A 19,566-nucleotide genomic window follows, 5' to 3' on the forward strand; every position below is an offset into this window, starting at 1 on the left:
TCAAAGTATTCAAAGGGTGTACAGAACATTGTTGATGGTGTTTTATACTGCTCTTTGACTTCCTCTCAGAACTGATACATCACATTATCCCAAAGAGACACTCACCAGAAATTCACCAGGAGAGGGTGTTCGAGGTTCTGCATAATCTGTAGCTCTTTGAAGACATTGCGCACCTCATTGCGCTCCACACATTTGAGTTTGTTCATATACTTCATGGCATACATCTTCTTTGTGTCCTTCTTCTGAACAATGCATACCTAGAGAATAACAGATGGGTAGCAAAAACATTTATCGTATATTATCTTTAATAACTATAAAACAAAATATTATGTTAATAATTCTGTCATTTCACCAAGGTAATGGTCTGACAAAACAACAACATGATCACCCCGGAAGTCGATATGATGTTTCAGAGACTTCCAGTACCCTTGGATCTGCCATATTATGCCGACTCACCGACAAGCAGCATTTTTTGCATCGGCCCCAGTATGTTTACCTTCTCTAGTGGCACGACTGGAAGGACATTGCATCAGCAGTGTGGAAGACCTGGGTTTGGATCCCACATTGAAACCAGGAAATAATTCGACTGCAATTCGGAGGTTGCATTTTTCCCTCTAACATTACTTTTACTCCACTGATGGTTAGGTTTGGGGGATTCCATTTATAAAATATGCAAGTTGAAAACTGTAAATAGTGTTTTACAACTTGCTTTTGGCACCTCTACGTGGACATTACACCCAAAGAATTAGGCTCACACTTGCCAAAATAACACTTACTGCTTTGACCACTGGGGCAGTTCTACCGATTTTTGCAAAAGAAAACTCAACCTACTGTAAATACCCAAATGTAACCATATATTCTAAAAGAGCACAACAAAAGGGTTCAAGAGATAAAAAGCCCATTAATTTCCTCCAAAGAGAAATGGATTTTTGGTGACAATATATAAATCTTTTCGAGACAGACCTACCATGCGTTTAGAAATTGATAAGTCATGGTGTACAGTATGCTTCTGTGGAAGCCACAGTTAAGTGTGACTCAACTTTCAATGGCTGAATTTCCAGTGAAGAAAGATCCACCAATCAAAGATGTCATTGTTATCATGGAAATGGAAATCACAGTGACTCCCCAAACCCATGAATGACAGTAAGTGGCAGAATTCAATATTCTTATACTCTAAAACTAATTATATTTGTGTATTTATCTAAGTCTCCTGCCATAAACTTACAATACAGTGTTCTTCTAATCAATCATACCATATTTATTTATTTAAATATGTTAATTGCAATGCTTCATGGGACTGCAGTTTATTCCCTCATAAAAGACGTCTTGTACATTTAGTTTTTTATACAATTGTCATGCACTTTTCTGGTTCAATTCAAATTTTGAAATGTTGAAACTCATCTCAGAGGTGATTAGTTTGTTTCAAGGTTTACAATTATTTTTTGAAATATTCTTAGAAATGTCAATGAACAAAATAAATGGAAAAATGTATTTTGGAACCAAAAACTGTGGACGATCACTGTTGTGTTCTGTTGAAGAGTCAACAAATGTAAGAATACCACAATGAAATATGTTAGCTAGTAAGAGAATTTGATTATTTCTACTGAATATTGTCAGCTTGCCATACAATGCGGTCAATATAGTAGTAATGAACCATCTTGAGGCTGACTGGCACTCTTAATCTTGAGTCAGTTAATTGAATCCCTCAAATTAGGTCTTGATCTACAGTAACAATATTTCAAGCACAATCAATGATGATTCAATTTGGCTTCAGTTCCATGAGCTTCAATTAAAAGTGTGTGTTTCTAGTGAATGTAGAGCAAAACTTACCTTCCCAAAACTGCCTTTACCAATGGCCCTCAAGATCTGAAAGTGGTCAAAGTTGACTGTAGAGAGACAACAAATCTCATGAGCTTTCATGCAGATACAGTATATTATCTTTCAACAGTATATTAATGCATTAGGCCAAATAAAAATCCAACTTCCCATACGATGCTAGATTGTTTTGCATTAATTTGCAATACTCTATCATTTCAAATATTGTACATTTGCCATTATACATTATGACTACAATGCAGTATGACATATTTACATGGCGGTATGACCAATATCTTATATATAGAAATTAAATGAACGGTTTATCTATGTAAAATAACCAGGTAATTTATATTTAATCATATTTAATTTATTCACATAATACAGTTAATTAAATAATTTTCAAAGGAAAGATACATTATTTTATAATTTTTTAATTTTATTTAAAAATGTATGAATGCAAATCATAAACTAAGATTATTTATAACAAATGACTCATTAGTCTGGCATTTGTCCAAAACAGCTTCACATCCTGTAGCACTTGAGTTAAAAACAAAAGATTCAAAAGAGTAAAACTAACATTATAAAATGGATGTTTTGACTTTAAACTCATGAGAAAAATCAAACGTACGGCCTCATGTGTCTTATTACCTCTTGTAATTTCTATCATATAGCAATAAAGTTGCTTATCTGAGTCAAACAATTAAGCTGAAATGAATGCATGATGTGTCTCGAGAGGATAAAAAGACACGTTTGCACTCTCAGTTTGACCTATGAATGAACCATGTCTCTCTGCTCTCAGCCTGTCTATGTGACGCTGCAGTCTAAAGCAGTCTAATGGATGCTGACAGCAGAGTGCAAGACAACAATTTAAAGGAATAGTTCACCCAAAAATGAAAATTTGCAGATAATTTACTCATCCACAGGCCATCCAAGATGTATCTGAGTTTCTTTTTTCATCAAAATAGAATTTAAGATTTTTAGGATTTTATTTCAGGCCTCCTCCTTTAAACAACGCAAGTAAATGTACTCCATTATTTGACGGTCCAAAATGCATATTTAGTTTGCATCAAAATAGTAAAGTTCTTCTGAACCCAAATGATTGATTATTTTGAGAAACAAAACAATACTTATATACTTTTTAACTACAAATGTACGTGCTCATGAGAGGGATGGCATAGGCTGACTGGTAAGGTCACGAGTCACGTGGAGGAGGAAGCAGCAAGAGTGTCATTGTTTACAAGAGAAAGAGCACAAACGTTTAATTGTCTTTGCTGTAGATTTGTACAGGTGTATTTTTCAAAATGGTCATTTGGTGTGTGTATCCAGTGGTGGATGCATCAGCCTTCAGAAACCCCAAAGGAATACCCCTGAGGATTTCAGACCACTGAAAGAAACAAATGGTCGATATCTGAATTCATCGGCTGGGCCCGTGCTGTTTTCCAGTGAACTCAGGTATGTCATCACCCGATTTCAAATTCACTGCACCTGCACTCAATTCACTCGCTCATCATACATAACCTTCACGCCACTTCACTGTCAAGTCTCCCACAAAGGACACATAGTTTCACTAACTACAACTTGTGTGGTTTGAATTCCTAACAGCCTATATATTTCTGCAAAAGGAAAAGCACAAGTATATAACGCAATGGCATTGCTCCGAAATAAAGGATGGTTATTTACTGCAGTAATGTTTTTTATTTATTATTATTTGGAAATTATTATTATTATTATATAATATTGTTTTGGTTTGTGACCGGCGCTTGGTCTGTGTAAGTTTCTCTTGTAAACAATGATGCGCATCCTGCCTCCTCCATGTTATGTATTTTGGACCGCAAAAAAATGGAGTACATACACTTGAAATTAAATCTTAAATTATGTTTTGATGAAGAAAGAATTTCAGATACATCTTGGATGGCCTGAGGGTAAGTAAATTATCAGCAAATGTTCATGCTTGGGTGAACTATTCCTTTAATAGAAATAGCATAAATTGAAACTTTTCTCAACTATCTCAAGTCGTTGGACATGCCCACATCTAGTCGGCAGGAGTCATTTTAGTACGTGTTGCTGAAAGTCACCAGCTCTCATTGAAAATGAATGAGAACTTGTCACTTTGTCGCTACATATGTGTGCAGGAATTAAGTGGGCCAGGCTTTCTAATGATAATCAAACGTCTGGCAATGTAAGATTAGTAAACTACTGTACATAAGAACAGTAACCCGAGTGTCTAATAGAGGTCGTCCGATTAATCAGTCGGCCAATTAAGCGGCCGATTCTTTTGCATTTTTTAACATAATCGGCATCGCCCAATATCCAAGTATATCAAGCCGATTATTAGGCAGGCGCATCTGTGGGCAGCCTAGTGTTGTTGTGGAACACGTGTTGGACGCACACTGCCCCTAGAGTCATTTTCCAGCAGAGTGAGCAGACCTCATCCAGTGCCTAAGGAGTTCCTTGGAGAAAACAGTAAGGGTTAAATTTGTATAACTTCTTTATATTTAATTAAAAACGTTTGATATGTTACTGCCAACTTCAAGAAAAAACGCGACAAACGCGATAGTTGACATGACGTTCGGCTACTTTGGATATTGATAGCGTAGTTGAAGTTGCATTATCACAGCAGAAGGGTTGCTGTCATGTCACAATAAGTAAGCAAGAATTTTGCAATTACAGACAGTGAATCTGAGACTTTTATTTGTTCTGTTTGTGTGATAACCTCTCATATTTGAGAGGATTGTCACACAATGCAGATAAATAAGTAATAAAAATATACCAACGCAGTATAGGCTATTGAAGGACTGGCTTTGGTAAGCTCGGACGTTATCGGTTCTGCTGTCAGTACTGGAGAAATTAAGAAAATACATTCTTTATTGCTATAAAGAGAAAGTTATTTTATATCGCCAGCCATTTCTATGTATAATATGAAACCATTTGTCTGTGATGCAATTTAGCTATTCGCAGTCAGAGAGAGAGAGAGAGAGAGAGAGAGAGAGAGATCTCGCTCACGCGGTGCTACAGCGAGCAAAACACGAGCCCAGCTAAATGAGTGACAGAACTAAACATTCAAACATAGCCTGGTTTAGATATGTGATTATTAGTCTGATTTTATTTTAGATTTCGTCTTCCAAAGATTATAAAAAGAATATTTATACATAAGCTGCATTCTGTCTAGCACAACTTCCTTCCCTTCACAGCGGTGCACTGACATTTCTCCCTAAAACTCAAACTTAACGTCAGAATCAGCACGATCGGTGATTGTTGTAAAATGGTACTGTTGCTAAATTGCGGGACGCGTTTAATAATAAAAAGAGCGCAAGAGATAAAGTTCCCAAGGCGGCGCGCACTCCGAAACACACCGCAAAGAGACAAGCAACGTATAGGCTACTTTGGGTTTCATGCGTCTAAACGATCAACTATACACAAAAATATGTCAAAACGACCGGCTTGGAGATTCACTTAAACACAGTTTATGTCTTAAATGGACGTAGTTATGGAAAAAGTTGGGGAGAAAATATGCTGCATCAGGAGCCTATTAGATCTGAACTCGGTCTTAAAGGGAAGCTGTCTATTAAACGTGAGGATTGAGCCATTACTGCGAATCAAACAACAAAAGGCAAAGAGAAAATCACTTACAGCTCTTGAATGAATAACTTCTGCATTAATAAGCATTAATCTATCTATGATAAACTGTGCAGTGTTATTTTATAATTGATTACTTTATTAGATTTCTTTTTAGACCACACCTGAACAGTAATGTTAGTAGACCTTCCTGAAATTAAATCACTGTGCCTATATAACGTTTATCTTTGTGTAATTGTTTATCTTTGTGTAATATATATATATATATATATATAACAAAAAGAACCGTTAAGAATACCGTTAAAGTACCGGATCGATAAGCAGTATCGGTAAGATAGTAATACCATTAAAACCTTAACGATACCCATCCCTAGTTATGCCTGTGCTTCTCTTGGATGCTCTGAATATTGGATTACGTGTCTGGATTGCCCCTTAATTAAAGCTGCATTTGGATCTCAACCTTCGTGTCTCGGAGCAGTTCGCTCGGAGCAGCTCGGAGCAGTTCGCAAATAAACACCTGCTTTGTTTATTTAATATATTTGTTATACATTATTTATACAATATGTTTTTATACATTTTTAATGTAAGTGTACAAGTGCAGATTGGTCAAGTGTTCAATAAATGTATTTGTTGAGAAACTTTGTCTCTCTTAAGTAATTATTTGTGTTACATTTTATCTTTCAAATAAAAGGTTCAAATAAGAGGTTAAAAACAAGCACATATCGGCCAAATATCGGCCAAAATAATTCAGCAGCATTAATTTCAAAAGATCGGCATCGGCCTTAAAAAACCCATATCGGTCTAGAGTCGACCTCTAGTGTCTAATACTACAGTTTTAGAAACAATTTCTCACAAGTCCTCTTCTTCGAACTGAGAGACACTCGGTTCAAAGAAGAGGACTTGTGAGCCATTGTTGCTTAATCAGATGACTTCAATGAAGTTGGAAACCAAATCTACAGTACACTTGACCGTAAATAAATCATGATCTTCAGCAGGTATATAAACATAAAATACTCTAATGCTTGGATTCTGAGAATATGAGCTGAAATAAAGGCAGTTTACTACTTCAAATGCAATATTTGTTTCAACATGATAACACAGGAAATACACATGCTGCTTCTGAATGTTCATGTAGCCTGACATCAACCCCATTCTGCTGAATTTCTGACAAGCTGCATCCCCATCAGACATTTTTGCATTACCTAAAATTTGTTTACCTTTACCTCTAGCCCTACAGCAATCTCCTTGATATGGGTTCTGGTTCCATGGAAACCATTTTTATAATGTACAATGTTTATAATGTTAGCCTGTGTTAATCATGACAACAGAATTGAAAGACAAATTATTCTAAGTGATTACTTATGACACTTCCAGGAGTGCCAACATAAAAATCTTTTGCAAGTTGAACAAATGAATGGCCACTGTTTGCGATTCATTTAATCAGTATCCGTTTATTTATTAAAGTTTCTTTTCCACACCATTAAAAATAATAGACTTCAGTCACAGAATTAAGCCACAGTACAAAAAAACATATAATTTCTGTGCACAAAGATGTTTTAAATTAAGAATAAATACACAATACTAGTTGATAATCTTCAGCGTGCTTTTTTTGGGGGGCGGGGAACACTTACAGCCCAATTCTATTAAAATATTGTTTAGTTTACTTTTGAAAAAATGCTGGCAAATTCCCCTATATTAAATTCATTAAATAACAAAACGAAAAAAAAAAAATTTAACTAAAAACATTAATTACCAATCCTATATATGACCTAGACCTATATATGCCTTTTCTTTTCTCAAACTTAAATTATCTTTACCCTGTTCTGCAGATGAATAAAGTCGGCTGAATGACATTCTCAGAATGTTCTGCACTTTTTTTCAAGACTATAAACTATCAGAACTATTTTTCCAATGTTGAGTTCACTTTCAGAAAAATACTTTTGAACATTTTAAAACGTTTAAATATTTTATATTTTATATTAAATATCTTTAACGCAGATCGCATTTACTGCTTCTTTAAGAAAAGGTCCTTTAAAGTTGCTGGAGAAATATGCGGAACATAATGTAGTTGTGATGGTGATGCTTTTGATTAGATTATTGTTCAAAATATTGAATATCAGGATTGTATCATATGTAAATTTTACATCATTACATCATTTTTATTTCTTTAATAGCTGTGCACACAGCACATACACATCGACTAATGCTAGACAGTTTCCGCCACTACTTGGTGCAGGTTGCCAGCTTGAACAGGGCCATGATGATCCGCTTTACGGTCGGAGCCGGTGCCAACCTGCGAAAGGTGCAACATCAGGACCAATATTACAGTCCTATCAGAAGGGCAACTGTTCCATTTTCATTGCAATTCCTCGTCTTCTGATAGCTTTTATTTGTGAAATTAAAATGATAGTAAACTGGCTAATTTTTATGAATTGTCTCAATACTCTCACCATTTTACCAAAACTTCAGGATGAAAAAAATTAGGGATCTCTGGGAGGTGAATGAGCGATAAACACGCATTTCTGAATGGAAACCGCTTCAGGGCAGATTTGTCTTGCACTGAATCAAAACTTATGCGACAAAGTGTTTTTGTGGGCATGACGTCATCATGCACACCCTTTTTATCGATAAAAGGCCATTTGAATGGAAACGGGCAGAAGGCAGCAAATGTCGCATTTTCACTTTGTAAAAAACAAAATAGCGCGAAAGGTGGTTGGAAACTAGGCTACAGTGTAGGCTATATGAAAGATACACAAAATATATCATCCAGTGATGGCTAGAGTAAATAATCTATGTCCTTTGATAATGATTTGGGTCGATTTTAATGGAAAACTATGGAGCGGTGGTGGTGTTTGTACCTTCATAGAAAATAATTGTTTTTAATTTTAGAGTCTGTCATGTCGTCCGACAGATGCGTCTGGTGTGCAACCCCCTTTAAGCTACCCTGCCGCATGCATTTTACCAAAGTTGTGCTGAGAAATATGTATAAAGAGGCAAAAATTATTGTGCAATGATTAGCCCTATTTATATCTTAAAAATGCTTTTATATATCAATAATCATCGAGAACATTTTCTGATTATCAATGCCTGAAAAAGCACATGGTGAAATCATGTGGAATGATCTCGTGGAGGACTTGAATTGGAAGTTGCATACAGTAAGGCCTAAGAGCTTTTCCATTCCCCTCAAGATAAACTGCTTTAGAAATATTCCCTACAGCACAACACTTTATCACATTAAGAGTACCTCAACCCTGAGTGGACAGTTAAATCAGTGGATGTGAAATTCAAGCTGAAGTCACTCAATTACACACAAGCTAGCGCAAACAAATGTTTTATGATTATGATTTTTACTTTCTAGGCCTAAACTTTTTTATTGACATTATCAACAGCTTCTGAGAACAATTAATTATCTGCATCTCATCAGTACATTACTTTCAATTATAAAAGAAGGAAAACTTAACGCTGGACTTTAATTTCCATCCTTAATAAAGTTTAAGGAATAGTTCACCCAAAAATTAAAAGTATATCCTATCTGCTCTTTTCCTTCGAATGAAAGGTAATAGGCATCATAGTAGTAACACAAGGAGTATAATAATAATAGTCCATGACACTTCCACTTTATTCTTCTGACATCATATCTACCTTTATGTAAAAACAGATACAAATGTAAGTCGTTATTCACTAGAAATATTCACCTTTGCTGCAGCTCCTTATTTGTCAATGCAACTTTTGTTGTCAAGAGATTAAGTTATTCCTAACACATTGGCACCAAAAGTGGTGATAAATAAAAAAGAAATTATGAAAAATTATTAGTAATTAAAGGTGCAATATGTAACACTTTTCATGAAATATTCATATAAAATTTGTTTTGCCAATGTGTGAACGGCTTGTAACGCAACTTAAAAAATTTGCCCTTCCCGGACTTCCTAGGTTGCCTATTAAAGCATGTAGACTGATTTTCATGCGAAGGGAATGGGTTGGTTTTGCCAGGAAAATCCAAAGGGTTTGAAATTTATGCGTGCTCCCGAGTCTTGCCTCAGTGCTTTTCTTCCGCTATTCAACAGTGACAACAAACTGCAACACTAGGTAACATTATCTTAGAGATGGAATTCAGCAAACATCCGGATCCCAGCACAACACCGACTCCTACACAAACAGAGCTAAACTACAATAACACATGAAATGAATGCTAGGCAATGTTCAAGATAATGCAAAAAGATCCATTCATTAGTGTAACATTACTTGGTTATACAGAAAATATATACATTCTATTATTATAAAATAATAGTGCATCGATATATCAAAATGACAGTTGTGATGAAATCACATCAATACTGAATTGTGTCAGCATTTTTATAATGTACAGTCTGTAACAGTTCAGCCTGACACTCCCAGCACTTTCACTCCACGTTCCCTCTCTCCAGAGTACTAATCACCCGCACCTGAAACCTGTTCCCTCATCAATCTGCGTCACAACATAAAAGCTCCACTCTCCGTTCACTCTTTGTCTGATCTCATACGTGAACATAGACTCTCTTACCTGCTCCTTCTCCAAGACGTTTCCTGGCTTCCATCTAACGCTCATCGCTCCTTCGTTCCAGTAAACATACGACGATTATCTCCTCTCCAACGCTCTGGCGTGTTCAACGCTCCTTCCTCAAAGTGCCTCAACATTACCTTCCAGCTATCGCCATTCAGGGCTCCTCGCTCCTTCATCACAGCGACTTCTTACCAAGTTCTCCTCTCCAACCATCAGGTGTGTCAAGGCTCATCACTCCATCGCCCCTTCATCAACCTCCCCTGATACTCACTCCGTTGCACGTCATTGTGCACTCAGTTTCTCCTACTTCCCTTTTCCCTACAATAAACTATACCTCCGGGTTTAACACTATCTTCGAGTCTGTGGTTCTGTTACACAGTCTATTTTATCGGTCATCATCCACCAAATTTAGCTAACAGCTATTGATAAAGCTGGCTTGCTAGCTAACGCTAACATAGGCTATCGTATAAATGCTTGATTGTAGACTGATTACTTGAAACTACAGTCTTGCGTAGTCAGACCTATACCACACTTTGTTTTAGCCATGTTTCAGCACTGGAGAGTCAAATATAATATACAGTCTCAAAGTTTGTAATAAAACAATCATAACTGTATCATTTTAATTATGCTACCTCATATGCATGATGCCGGAGAATCACATTGTTTCTTTGTATGTTACGTCATTGCTTTGGCCGATGCTCACATCCCTATGGAGTGTGTGCACGAGCGCTAGCATGAGCAACAGGTAGCTGGCTGCAGTTCACTTAATGTCCACAGGTGTCATTAATAATCTGAATCTTACATCCTGCACCTTTAATTTATCACCAATTATTTTGCATTCATAAAGTATTCAGAACCATTCATTTTTTTTTTCACATTTTGCTATGTTGCAGCCTTATGCTAAAATGGGGCTACACTCCATACCCCATAATGACAAAGCAAAAACCAGAATTTTGATAACCTTTCAAATTTATTAAAAAGAAAAGAAAAAACTGAAATATCACATTGACATAAGTATTCAGACCCTTAACTCAGTACTTAGTCGAAGCACCTTTGGCAGCGATTACAGCCTCAAGTCTTTTTGGGTATAATGCGACAAGCTTTTCACACCTGGATTTGGGGATTTTCTGCCATTCTTCTTTGCAGATCCTCTTAAGCTCTGTTCAGGTCTCTCCAGAGATGTTCGATTGGGTTCAAGTCTGGGATCTTGCTGGGACACTCAAGGACATTCACAGAGTTGTCCCTAAGCCACTCTTGCGTTGTCTTTGCTGTGTGCTTCGGGTCATTGTTGAAAGGTGAACCTTCGGCCAAGTCTGAGGTCCTGAGTGCTCTTGACAAGGCTTTTGTTAAAGATATCTTTGTATTCTGCTGTGTTCAGCGTTCATTCAACCCTGACCAGTCCCCCAGTCCCTGCCGCTTAAAACAAAAAAACACAGCATGATGCTACCACCACCATGGTGAGCGGTGCCTGGTTTCCTCCAGACATGACACTTAAAAATGATGCCAAACAGTTCTTTATTTCATCTGACCAGAGAATCTTGTTTTTCACAGTCTAAGTGTCCTTGCTTTTTTGCAAATTCCATGCGGGCTTTCATGTGTCTTGCACTGAGGAGAGGCTTCCATCTGGCCACTCTGCCATAAAGCCCAGATCAGTGGAGTGTTGCAGTGATGGTTATCCTTCTGCATGTTTCTCCCATTTCCACACATGATCTCTGGAGCTCAACCAGAGTGACCATTGGGTTCTTGGTCACCTCTCTTACCAAGGACCGTCTCCCCCGATTGCTCAGTTTGGCCAGGTGGCCAGCTCTAGGAAAAGTCCTGGTTGTTCAAAACTTCTTCCATTTAAGAATTATGGAGGCCAATGTGCTCTTGAGAGAACTTAAAGGTTCACTTTTTAAACCCTCACACTTTTATTTTGACATTCTAAACTCTTCAGAAAGTCCTGTATGTGTTTGTTTGTAAGCATGTTCACAGTAGTTTAATAATCTTATAAAAATTCAGGTAAAATGCACCTTCGCTGTCATTCTAAATGCATATTATAAGTGAAACGAACTATTGAGCATCTACATCTGAGATGTTGTTCATGAGTAGCGCACAAGTATTGTGCAATGCGTGAAGGCAATATATGCATTTTATATATTTACTTATTAAACACAGCCTCTTGTGATTCACAGAGCTATCGCATGTCTTCAAGTGGCTTCAATATGAACTGCTTTAATGATGTTTTAATGGTTCTTTTATGTAATTTTTGGAGCTTGACAGTAATGAACATGACTAAAACTTAGTATCGGACTTGGATCAGGCTCGTCGGACCGATACTCCATCTAAAAGCTTCAGTATCGGAGCCGATACCAATACAGGTATGGGGTCGGTGCATCCCTATAAAGCACCCAATACTGACACTGATATACAAACTCAGATGTTCTACACATGTCTAAAATATATAAAGTTATTAAACTAGTCTTAATCAACTAACCCTTTTTTACAGAAACCATGATCCAGCTCATAACAACTTCAGATATAATCTGCATGCACAATAAAACTCATTTACATCTCTCGATTGAAACGTTTCACCCTTCATTCAAGTCCTTGGTTCATGCATGCTCATTATCAGCTCACTGATCAGCAGTTCTCAGTATTATGTTCGAAAAAGGCAATTCTCAGTTCAGTGTACTGTTAAATCAAGAGCTGCTGTCCCCGGATCAGTGTACTGTTGACTTGTACTTTCGGCTGTTCAGCAAAATACACCAGACAATATTTTTCATTTCGCCCCTTAACCACATGCATGCTCAATGTCAGCAGCTCGTCAGTTCTCAGTATGTCGGACACCTCCGAAAGTTTTGATTCTCCGTTCAGTGTATTGTTGACACGAGAACTGCTGTGAGCGACTCAATGTACTGTTTACATTTAACATTTATGCATTTGGCAGATGCTTTTATCCAAAGCGACTTACAGAGCCCTTATTACAGGGACAATCCCCCTGGAGCAACCTGGAGTTAAGTGCCTTGCTCAAGGACACAATGGTGGTGGCTGTGGGGCTCGAACCAGCATCCTTCTGATTACCAGATTACCAGTTATGTGCTTAGACCACTACAACACCACCATTTAATTGAGAGCTTCTGTCCCTGGATCAGTCTACTGTTGACTCGAAAACTGTATACCGGATTGTGACAGGGCGGAGGCTGGGAACGGGTCGTGATTCTACACACCCGGCCCCTTACCAGGCTAATCAAGACACCGAGAGGGATAAGGGCCAACTGCGGACGGTGGTGCGACAGAGAAAGAGAGATTTTTACGGACATCTGTCCGACACCTTTGTGTGTTTGACTTTTTGTTTAAGTTCTTTATTAAAATATAATTTATATTGTCAAGCCGGTTCTCTCCTTCTGCGGCCATCTGCCCGGGGGACGGAGGAGCCGACCGCAAACGGGGAGGGGCTCCCAGCCAACCGCCTGGAGCGGGTGAACCCCTGCCAAGGGCGTGGGAGACCCCTTCTGTTCCCTGAGAACGCAGCGGGGCATTCTGTCCACCAGGGGCAGGAGGACTGCCTCCGATCCGCCCGGGGAGGCATAGATGTCATCCGTTAGAGAATGGAGGAGTGGCCGAGGACCTAGCTGCAGCGAGTAAGTGTTTTATTTCTCTCTCTCTCTCCTCTCTCTCTCCCACTGCCGCTCCGCATTGGCCTTTTCCCTCTCTTTTAAATGTTACAGTGTTTTTTTGTTGGGGGTACTACACTGTTACAGGGAGTACGCCCTATTCTAATTATTATTGTTTTCCTCCCCCTGTCCCCTCCCAGATTCAGGAAGGCGGGAATGACCTGCCGGTAGACAGAGCGTAAGGCACGCCCTCCCCCAGGGAAAGAGGTCCCTACCCGGCCTGAGAGAACGAGGGAGGAATGTGACAGGGCAGAGGGCGGGGTCGTGATTCTATACACCCGGTCCCTTATCAGGCAAATCAAGCCTCCAACAAAAGGGTTGACTGCGGACGGCGGTGCGACAGAGAGAGAGCGTTTACGGGCAGCTGTCCATCATATGTGTGTGTTTGACTTTTTGTTTAAGTTCTTAATTAAATATAATTGATATTGTCAAGCCGGTTCTCGCCTCCTCTCCATTAATCCCTTTACAAAGATCATCATCATACATTGATAAAACAGTAATACAATCAAGTCATAAACATATTTCTCGTATGTTTTATTTGTTATACTTTGTCTGTTCAGCAAAATACACCAGAAACATACATTTCACCCCTTAATCACACGCATGCTCAATATCAATAGCTCAATGATTCTCAGTATGTTGGACACCTCCGAAAGAGGCGAATCGCAGTTCAGTGTACTGTTGACTCAAGAACTGTTACGAGTGACTCATTGTACCATTGACTCGAGAGCTGCTGTCCTGGGATCAGTGTACTATTGACTCGAGAACTGTTACAAGCAACTCATTGTACCATTGACTCGAGAGCTGCTGTCCCGGGATCAGTGTACTCTTGATTCAAGAACTGTTACAAGCGACTCATTGTACTGTTGACTCGAGAGCTGCTGCAAGCAAATTAATGTACTGTATAATCGAGAGCTGCTGTGCTGTCCCCAGATCAGTGAGTGTACTGTTTACTCCAGAACTGTTGCGACCGGATCACCATCATACGTTGATAACAATACCCAAAACAAATCTAGAGACCAGAAAATCACAGAGACTTGGGGATGGACTTCTTCACAGAACACACTAGCGACAACCTAGCAATGCCTTAGAAACACACTTTCAAATACATAGCAATGCCCTGGCAAATATCTGGCAACACCCTACCATATTTTTGGTGAATTTACCTTGTAAAATAGCACACACACACACACACACACACACACACAAAAATTTGCGAATTGAAATCTGGATTGTACATTTTTAGACTTGCCTGCAAAGACAGATTTATGAGAATTTCAATAAAAGCCTTTCTACAGTTAACAGCTTCAGACTGTGAAATGTATGGGCTTTGCTTTGGAGGAATTGCTTTTTTAAGGTGGGCAATCTTATGAGTTTTTTAAACAAACATAACAGTGAAAAGTGGAGCACTAGGAAAAGAACATTGATTATGCTGACAGGACATTCCAGTTTTAGCAATAACTAAATATAATGTCTTCAGAAGACTTGGAATGTAGTGCACAAGTCATACAGACTACATCCGTGATGATTTTATGGTGTCATTTTGCACTTTTTGGGGCATGACATCAATGGCAGCATTCTGTGGTGAAATATTTCGGTATAATGATCACAAAACTATGTAATTGACCGTTGTCCCAGACCACCAATTTCATGTCTCTCATATCACTTTGCACTTTCTTTCCTCAAATAAAATAATTTCAACACAAATCAATATTTAATGTCCTTGTATTTATTTATTTGGTAAGTAGCCGTGTAATAAGAGCGCTTCACAAGAGAGTGAAACAAGAGCCCTCTGCTTCATGTCGGGGTCCTGATCACCTCGATGGGGTTTATTTTGGGATAATGACTGGCTGACTGTACATAATCTCTTCCCTCAACCTCTTACTTTAACCTTATGAAAGAGCACAACCTGCTTTGTTAAAGAGGACAGACTTACCCTCTGCTGTTTCTTCACTAACCGATGTCCTGCTGGACTGTCGAAGTCCCATATCTTCTTCAAATTTCTCTAGTTTAAAATGGAAACATCCTGTGCTGGTCAATGAGGATATAAACCTCTTTAACAGAATGACCTGTGACATTACAGATGAGAAGGGCAGAGTTAAGTGATATTGTGAGAATAATGGAAATATCTGGTCACATTTTACATTGCAGTAATCATGTTACATTGTAGGAGAGAGCAGGGCTAGTTGTCACACTGGGAAGTTTTTACAAGGACTTTATCTCGGGTTTTGAGTCAAAAATGTGTGTTTGCTCTAGCTGTGGTTTTGTACTGTTTGCTTATTTCAAACATTGATTTGAAAACCGTCTTTCATAATACATTTTTTTGTATTATTGTAATGTCCCTATAGCTAAAAATGTAAAGGTGCTCTCAGTAACTTTTTGATCATGTCATCTTGGACTTACAGTGACACCTAGTGGTGTGGATGCTGCATCATTCAAAATCAATAGTTTTCAGTTTCAGATGCCATTGTAGAAATTCACTATTCACAGTCAGCCATGATTAATCCAATCTAACATAAATTGAGGTAAGGGTCAATGATTTATATATATTCATTCTGGAAGAATGGGCTACTTTTTACATTATTGCAATAAGCATTTAATTAAAAAAAGGTATTTTTCTCAAATTCAGAGTCAAAAACTGTTCACATTGTGTTAACTTACCCCATATAGTCTTACAACACGCCCACTGTATGGGTCAACATGCGTTAAATGCACAGTATTTATTTTCCTTGGTAATAACAGTAAAAATGCTCAAATATCTTTAATTTCTTTATTTTTGTATTATTTTATCTATTTGAATCCAAGGCTTTGAAATATGTATACAGACATTAACTTGTGAAAATAAACTCACCTTGAGAAATATCCACTGGTGTAAGAAAAAAAGAAAAGAAAAAAGAATAAGTGTGACAACAAGCCCCCAGTCTCCCATATTTCATGTTCACATGTTAATTTACAATAGCAGTAATTATTAATAATTACTTTGGCTAAATATGTTCACAATTAGTTAGTAGTTACATATCTTTTCACTGAAGTGTAACCAAAACATTTATAGCACATACTGCTGAATCTGTAATATTGTTTATTTTAAAATATGACTCAATAAAGGGTTAGATTACATTAAGACCTGTAGATGAACTCCAGACTAGTTTAATATGACATAAAAGCATAATAGCTCAATGGAAAGCATTCACCTACCGTATTACATGCCAGCATGAATAAAATGATCCAGTAAATGATCGAAAGAACGAACGACCACCGACAGTGCTGACTGCAGTGTATGCTGACTGTTAGGACACATGCATCGAGAGTATCCCGCACAACTTCTTCACTTCAAACCGCAATGCTGTCAGGAAAACCTTGCAGAGCCGGAGCCAATGACACACTCACTTGCATATGCTGCTGTTTACCTCCGATGCACGAACATAAAGTGTCCCGCATCGCATCAGCATAATAGTGCATCCGGCCCCGCTGCCTGTCCGTCTAATCTGAGAGAGGTGAGGTCGCGTCTTCAACTGTTGATGTGCAGTTCTGATATGGTGGTGATGAATGATGGGTGGAAGCGTCCCGCTGGAGGGAGGTTCGTTTATTCACAGTTTCACTCGTGATGTGGTTAAAGTCATCTGTATTCAGTGTTAGTGAGCTGCAGGTCTCCTCACTGACTTTGTGAGTGATATCGACATCGACGCAGTGTGTTTACAATCGGATCATTTATCAAACAGACACGTAGTAGGTTTGGTTAATTATGCGCTGTTAAATTATATATTAAACTAAATGGGACAATTAATTAATTTAACAATAATTTAAAATAAACAAAAACACTAAAAATGGCAATGACTTTAAAAATGTATTAATTTTTTTCTCTCGATGCGCATTTCTGCCTGTAAGGAGAACTCAGTGTGCCATATTAATTAGTAAGTATTTAATTTAAAGCATTGTTAATTATATCAATGTATAGGCTACCTCAGTGTTTACATATACATATATATTTGTCAAAAATTGATAAATCATGAAATGTGTCAATAAATAACTATATCATGAAATGTGTCATGTGCCTATATATTTTTTATTGACACATTTTCTTAGTTATGTATTACATAGGCTAAATATTTAATTATTTATTAATATATTTCATGATTTATATATTTATTAACAGATATTTAGCTAATATCTGAATAAAATTCCCAATGCGCTCTAAGTCCTCGTGGTGGCGTAGTGACTCAATCCGTGTGGCAGAGGACGAACTTCAGTTGCCTTTGTGTCTGAGACCGTCAATTCACGCATCTCATCACGTGGCTTGCTGAGCACGTTACCGCAGAGACCTTGCACATGTGGAGGCTTCACCCTATTCTCCACAGCATCAACACACAACTCACCGTGAGCCCCACCTAGAGCGAGAACCACATTATAGCATCCACGAGGAGGTTAAACCATGTTACTCTACCCTTCCTAGCAACCTGGCCAATTTGGTTGCTTAGGAGACCTGGCTGGAGTCACTCAGCAGGCCCTGGATTCAAACTCGTGACTCCTGGTGTGGTATTAACAGATGTATTACTTTATTGATATATTTAATGATATATAATTTATTAATTAAATAAATACATGAAATGTTGATTTGTGTTCAAATTATTTTATTTGAAGAAATAGAGCGCAAAGTGATACGAGAGACATGAAACTTGCTGAGCTAATATATATTTTGTGTCAGTGAGAGTGTGTGAGGCCGAAGGGAGTGAGGGGCCCCGGATTGGAAGAGTGCTGTGGTGAGGGTGGCTGTCCCTGGATATATATATATATATATATATATATATATATATATATATATATATATATATACACTACCAGTCAAAAGTTTTGAAACATACTCATTCTTTATTCAATTTTTTAGAATAATATTAAAGTCATCAAAACTATGGAATTACATAAATTGAACTATGGAAATTATATTGCGACTAAATAAAATCCAAAATAAAAAAAAACTGTTATTTTAGCATCTTCAAAGTTGTCCCCCTTTGCCTAGAATTTGCAGACATGTACTCTTGACATTTTCTCAACCAACGTCTTGAGATATCACTCTGGGATGCTTTTTAAACAGTACTGAAGGAGTTTCCATCCATGTTGGGCACTTATTGGCTGCTTTTCCAAGTCATCCATTTCAAAAACTTTTTTTTATTTTTTTATTACATTTTAGTTTTATAATGAAATAAATGAATATGGTGGCACAATTATATTTTTATCTACAAAACTAATTTCAATCATTTAGTCATACACCTTCAGATCAAATGATTTTTAAGATCATGAGAAACATTTCAGTCAAGTGTTTCAAAACCTTTGATCTGTAGTGTATATATTCTTAATCTTGAAGTTACATGGCACTTGACATTATTAGAGCAATTAAGTCAACACTAATATATATATATATATATATATATATATATATATATATATATATATATATATATAAAACAATATAAATACAAACCTCTCATTTTTTGTTCTTTTTTTCATAATTTTGGACATCCTTATTTGTCATTGACCCAAAGTCAATTAAAAGTGTAAGTTAGTGTGAAAACATGGTAAAAGTGAAATTACTTAAAATATCTACACTTAAAATGTAAATAAATGTATCTACATCAAAACTACATTAGTAAGAATACTACCACATAGATTAATTCATTTACAACTCTATAATGCTTTAGTTGTTCTACTTCGGTTTATAAATATGTTTCTTAATGTCATTCAATCAGATTTCAAAACTAAAATAAATTCTGGACAGCAAAGTCCAGTGGATATAAAAGATTGTTTTTACATGTTTGCATTTGTAGATCCTAACTGTTGATGTAAAGGGGATTGGAGATTTTTAGTAAAATATTTGAGCATCATGCATTTCTTTCTTTACAGACATTTAAGGCTATAATAAATTTGATCTGTCTTTGCGAGCTGAAGCCTGTGTAGACAGTTAGGCCAACAGGATCTCTCAAA

General features: G+C 37.3%; 1 protein-coding gene across 2 annotated transcripts in view; it reads right to left on the reverse strand.

Annotated features, from left to right (window-relative positions):
• LOC127625387 (serine/threonine-protein kinase 32A-like) overlaps positions 1–17,117 on the reverse strand; it is a 102,934-nt gene extending 85,817 nt beyond the window's left edge. The window contains exons 1-5 of one of the 2 annotated variants that reach the window (XM_052100662.1): positions 16,786–16,801; positions 16,442–16,456; positions 15,527–15,659; positions 1,831–1,886; positions 106–257 (exon numbers count right to left, since the gene is read on the reverse strand). In XM_052100662.1, coding sequence (XP_051956622.1) covers positions 106–257; positions 1,831–1,886; positions 15,527–15,578 — 260 coding nt within the window. In that variant the 5' untranslated portion in view covers positions 15,579–15,659; positions 16,442–16,456; positions 16,786–16,801. Of the gene's footprint in view, positions 1–105; positions 258–1,830; positions 1,887–15,526; positions 15,660–16,441; positions 16,457–16,785 lie in introns of both variants that reach the window. The other variant, XM_052100661.1, reaches the window with a different exon arrangement.
• Positions 17,118–19,566: the final 2,449 nt, after the last annotated feature.

Source organism: Xyrauchen texanus, chromosome 31 (genome assembly GCF_025860055.1).
Source record: "Xyrauchen texanus isolate HMW12.3.18 chromosome 31, RBS_HiC_50CHRs, whole genome shotgun sequence".
Classification (NCBI taxonomy): Eukaryota; Metazoa; Chordata; class Actinopteri; order Cypriniformes; family Catostomidae; genus Xyrauchen; species Xyrauchen texanus.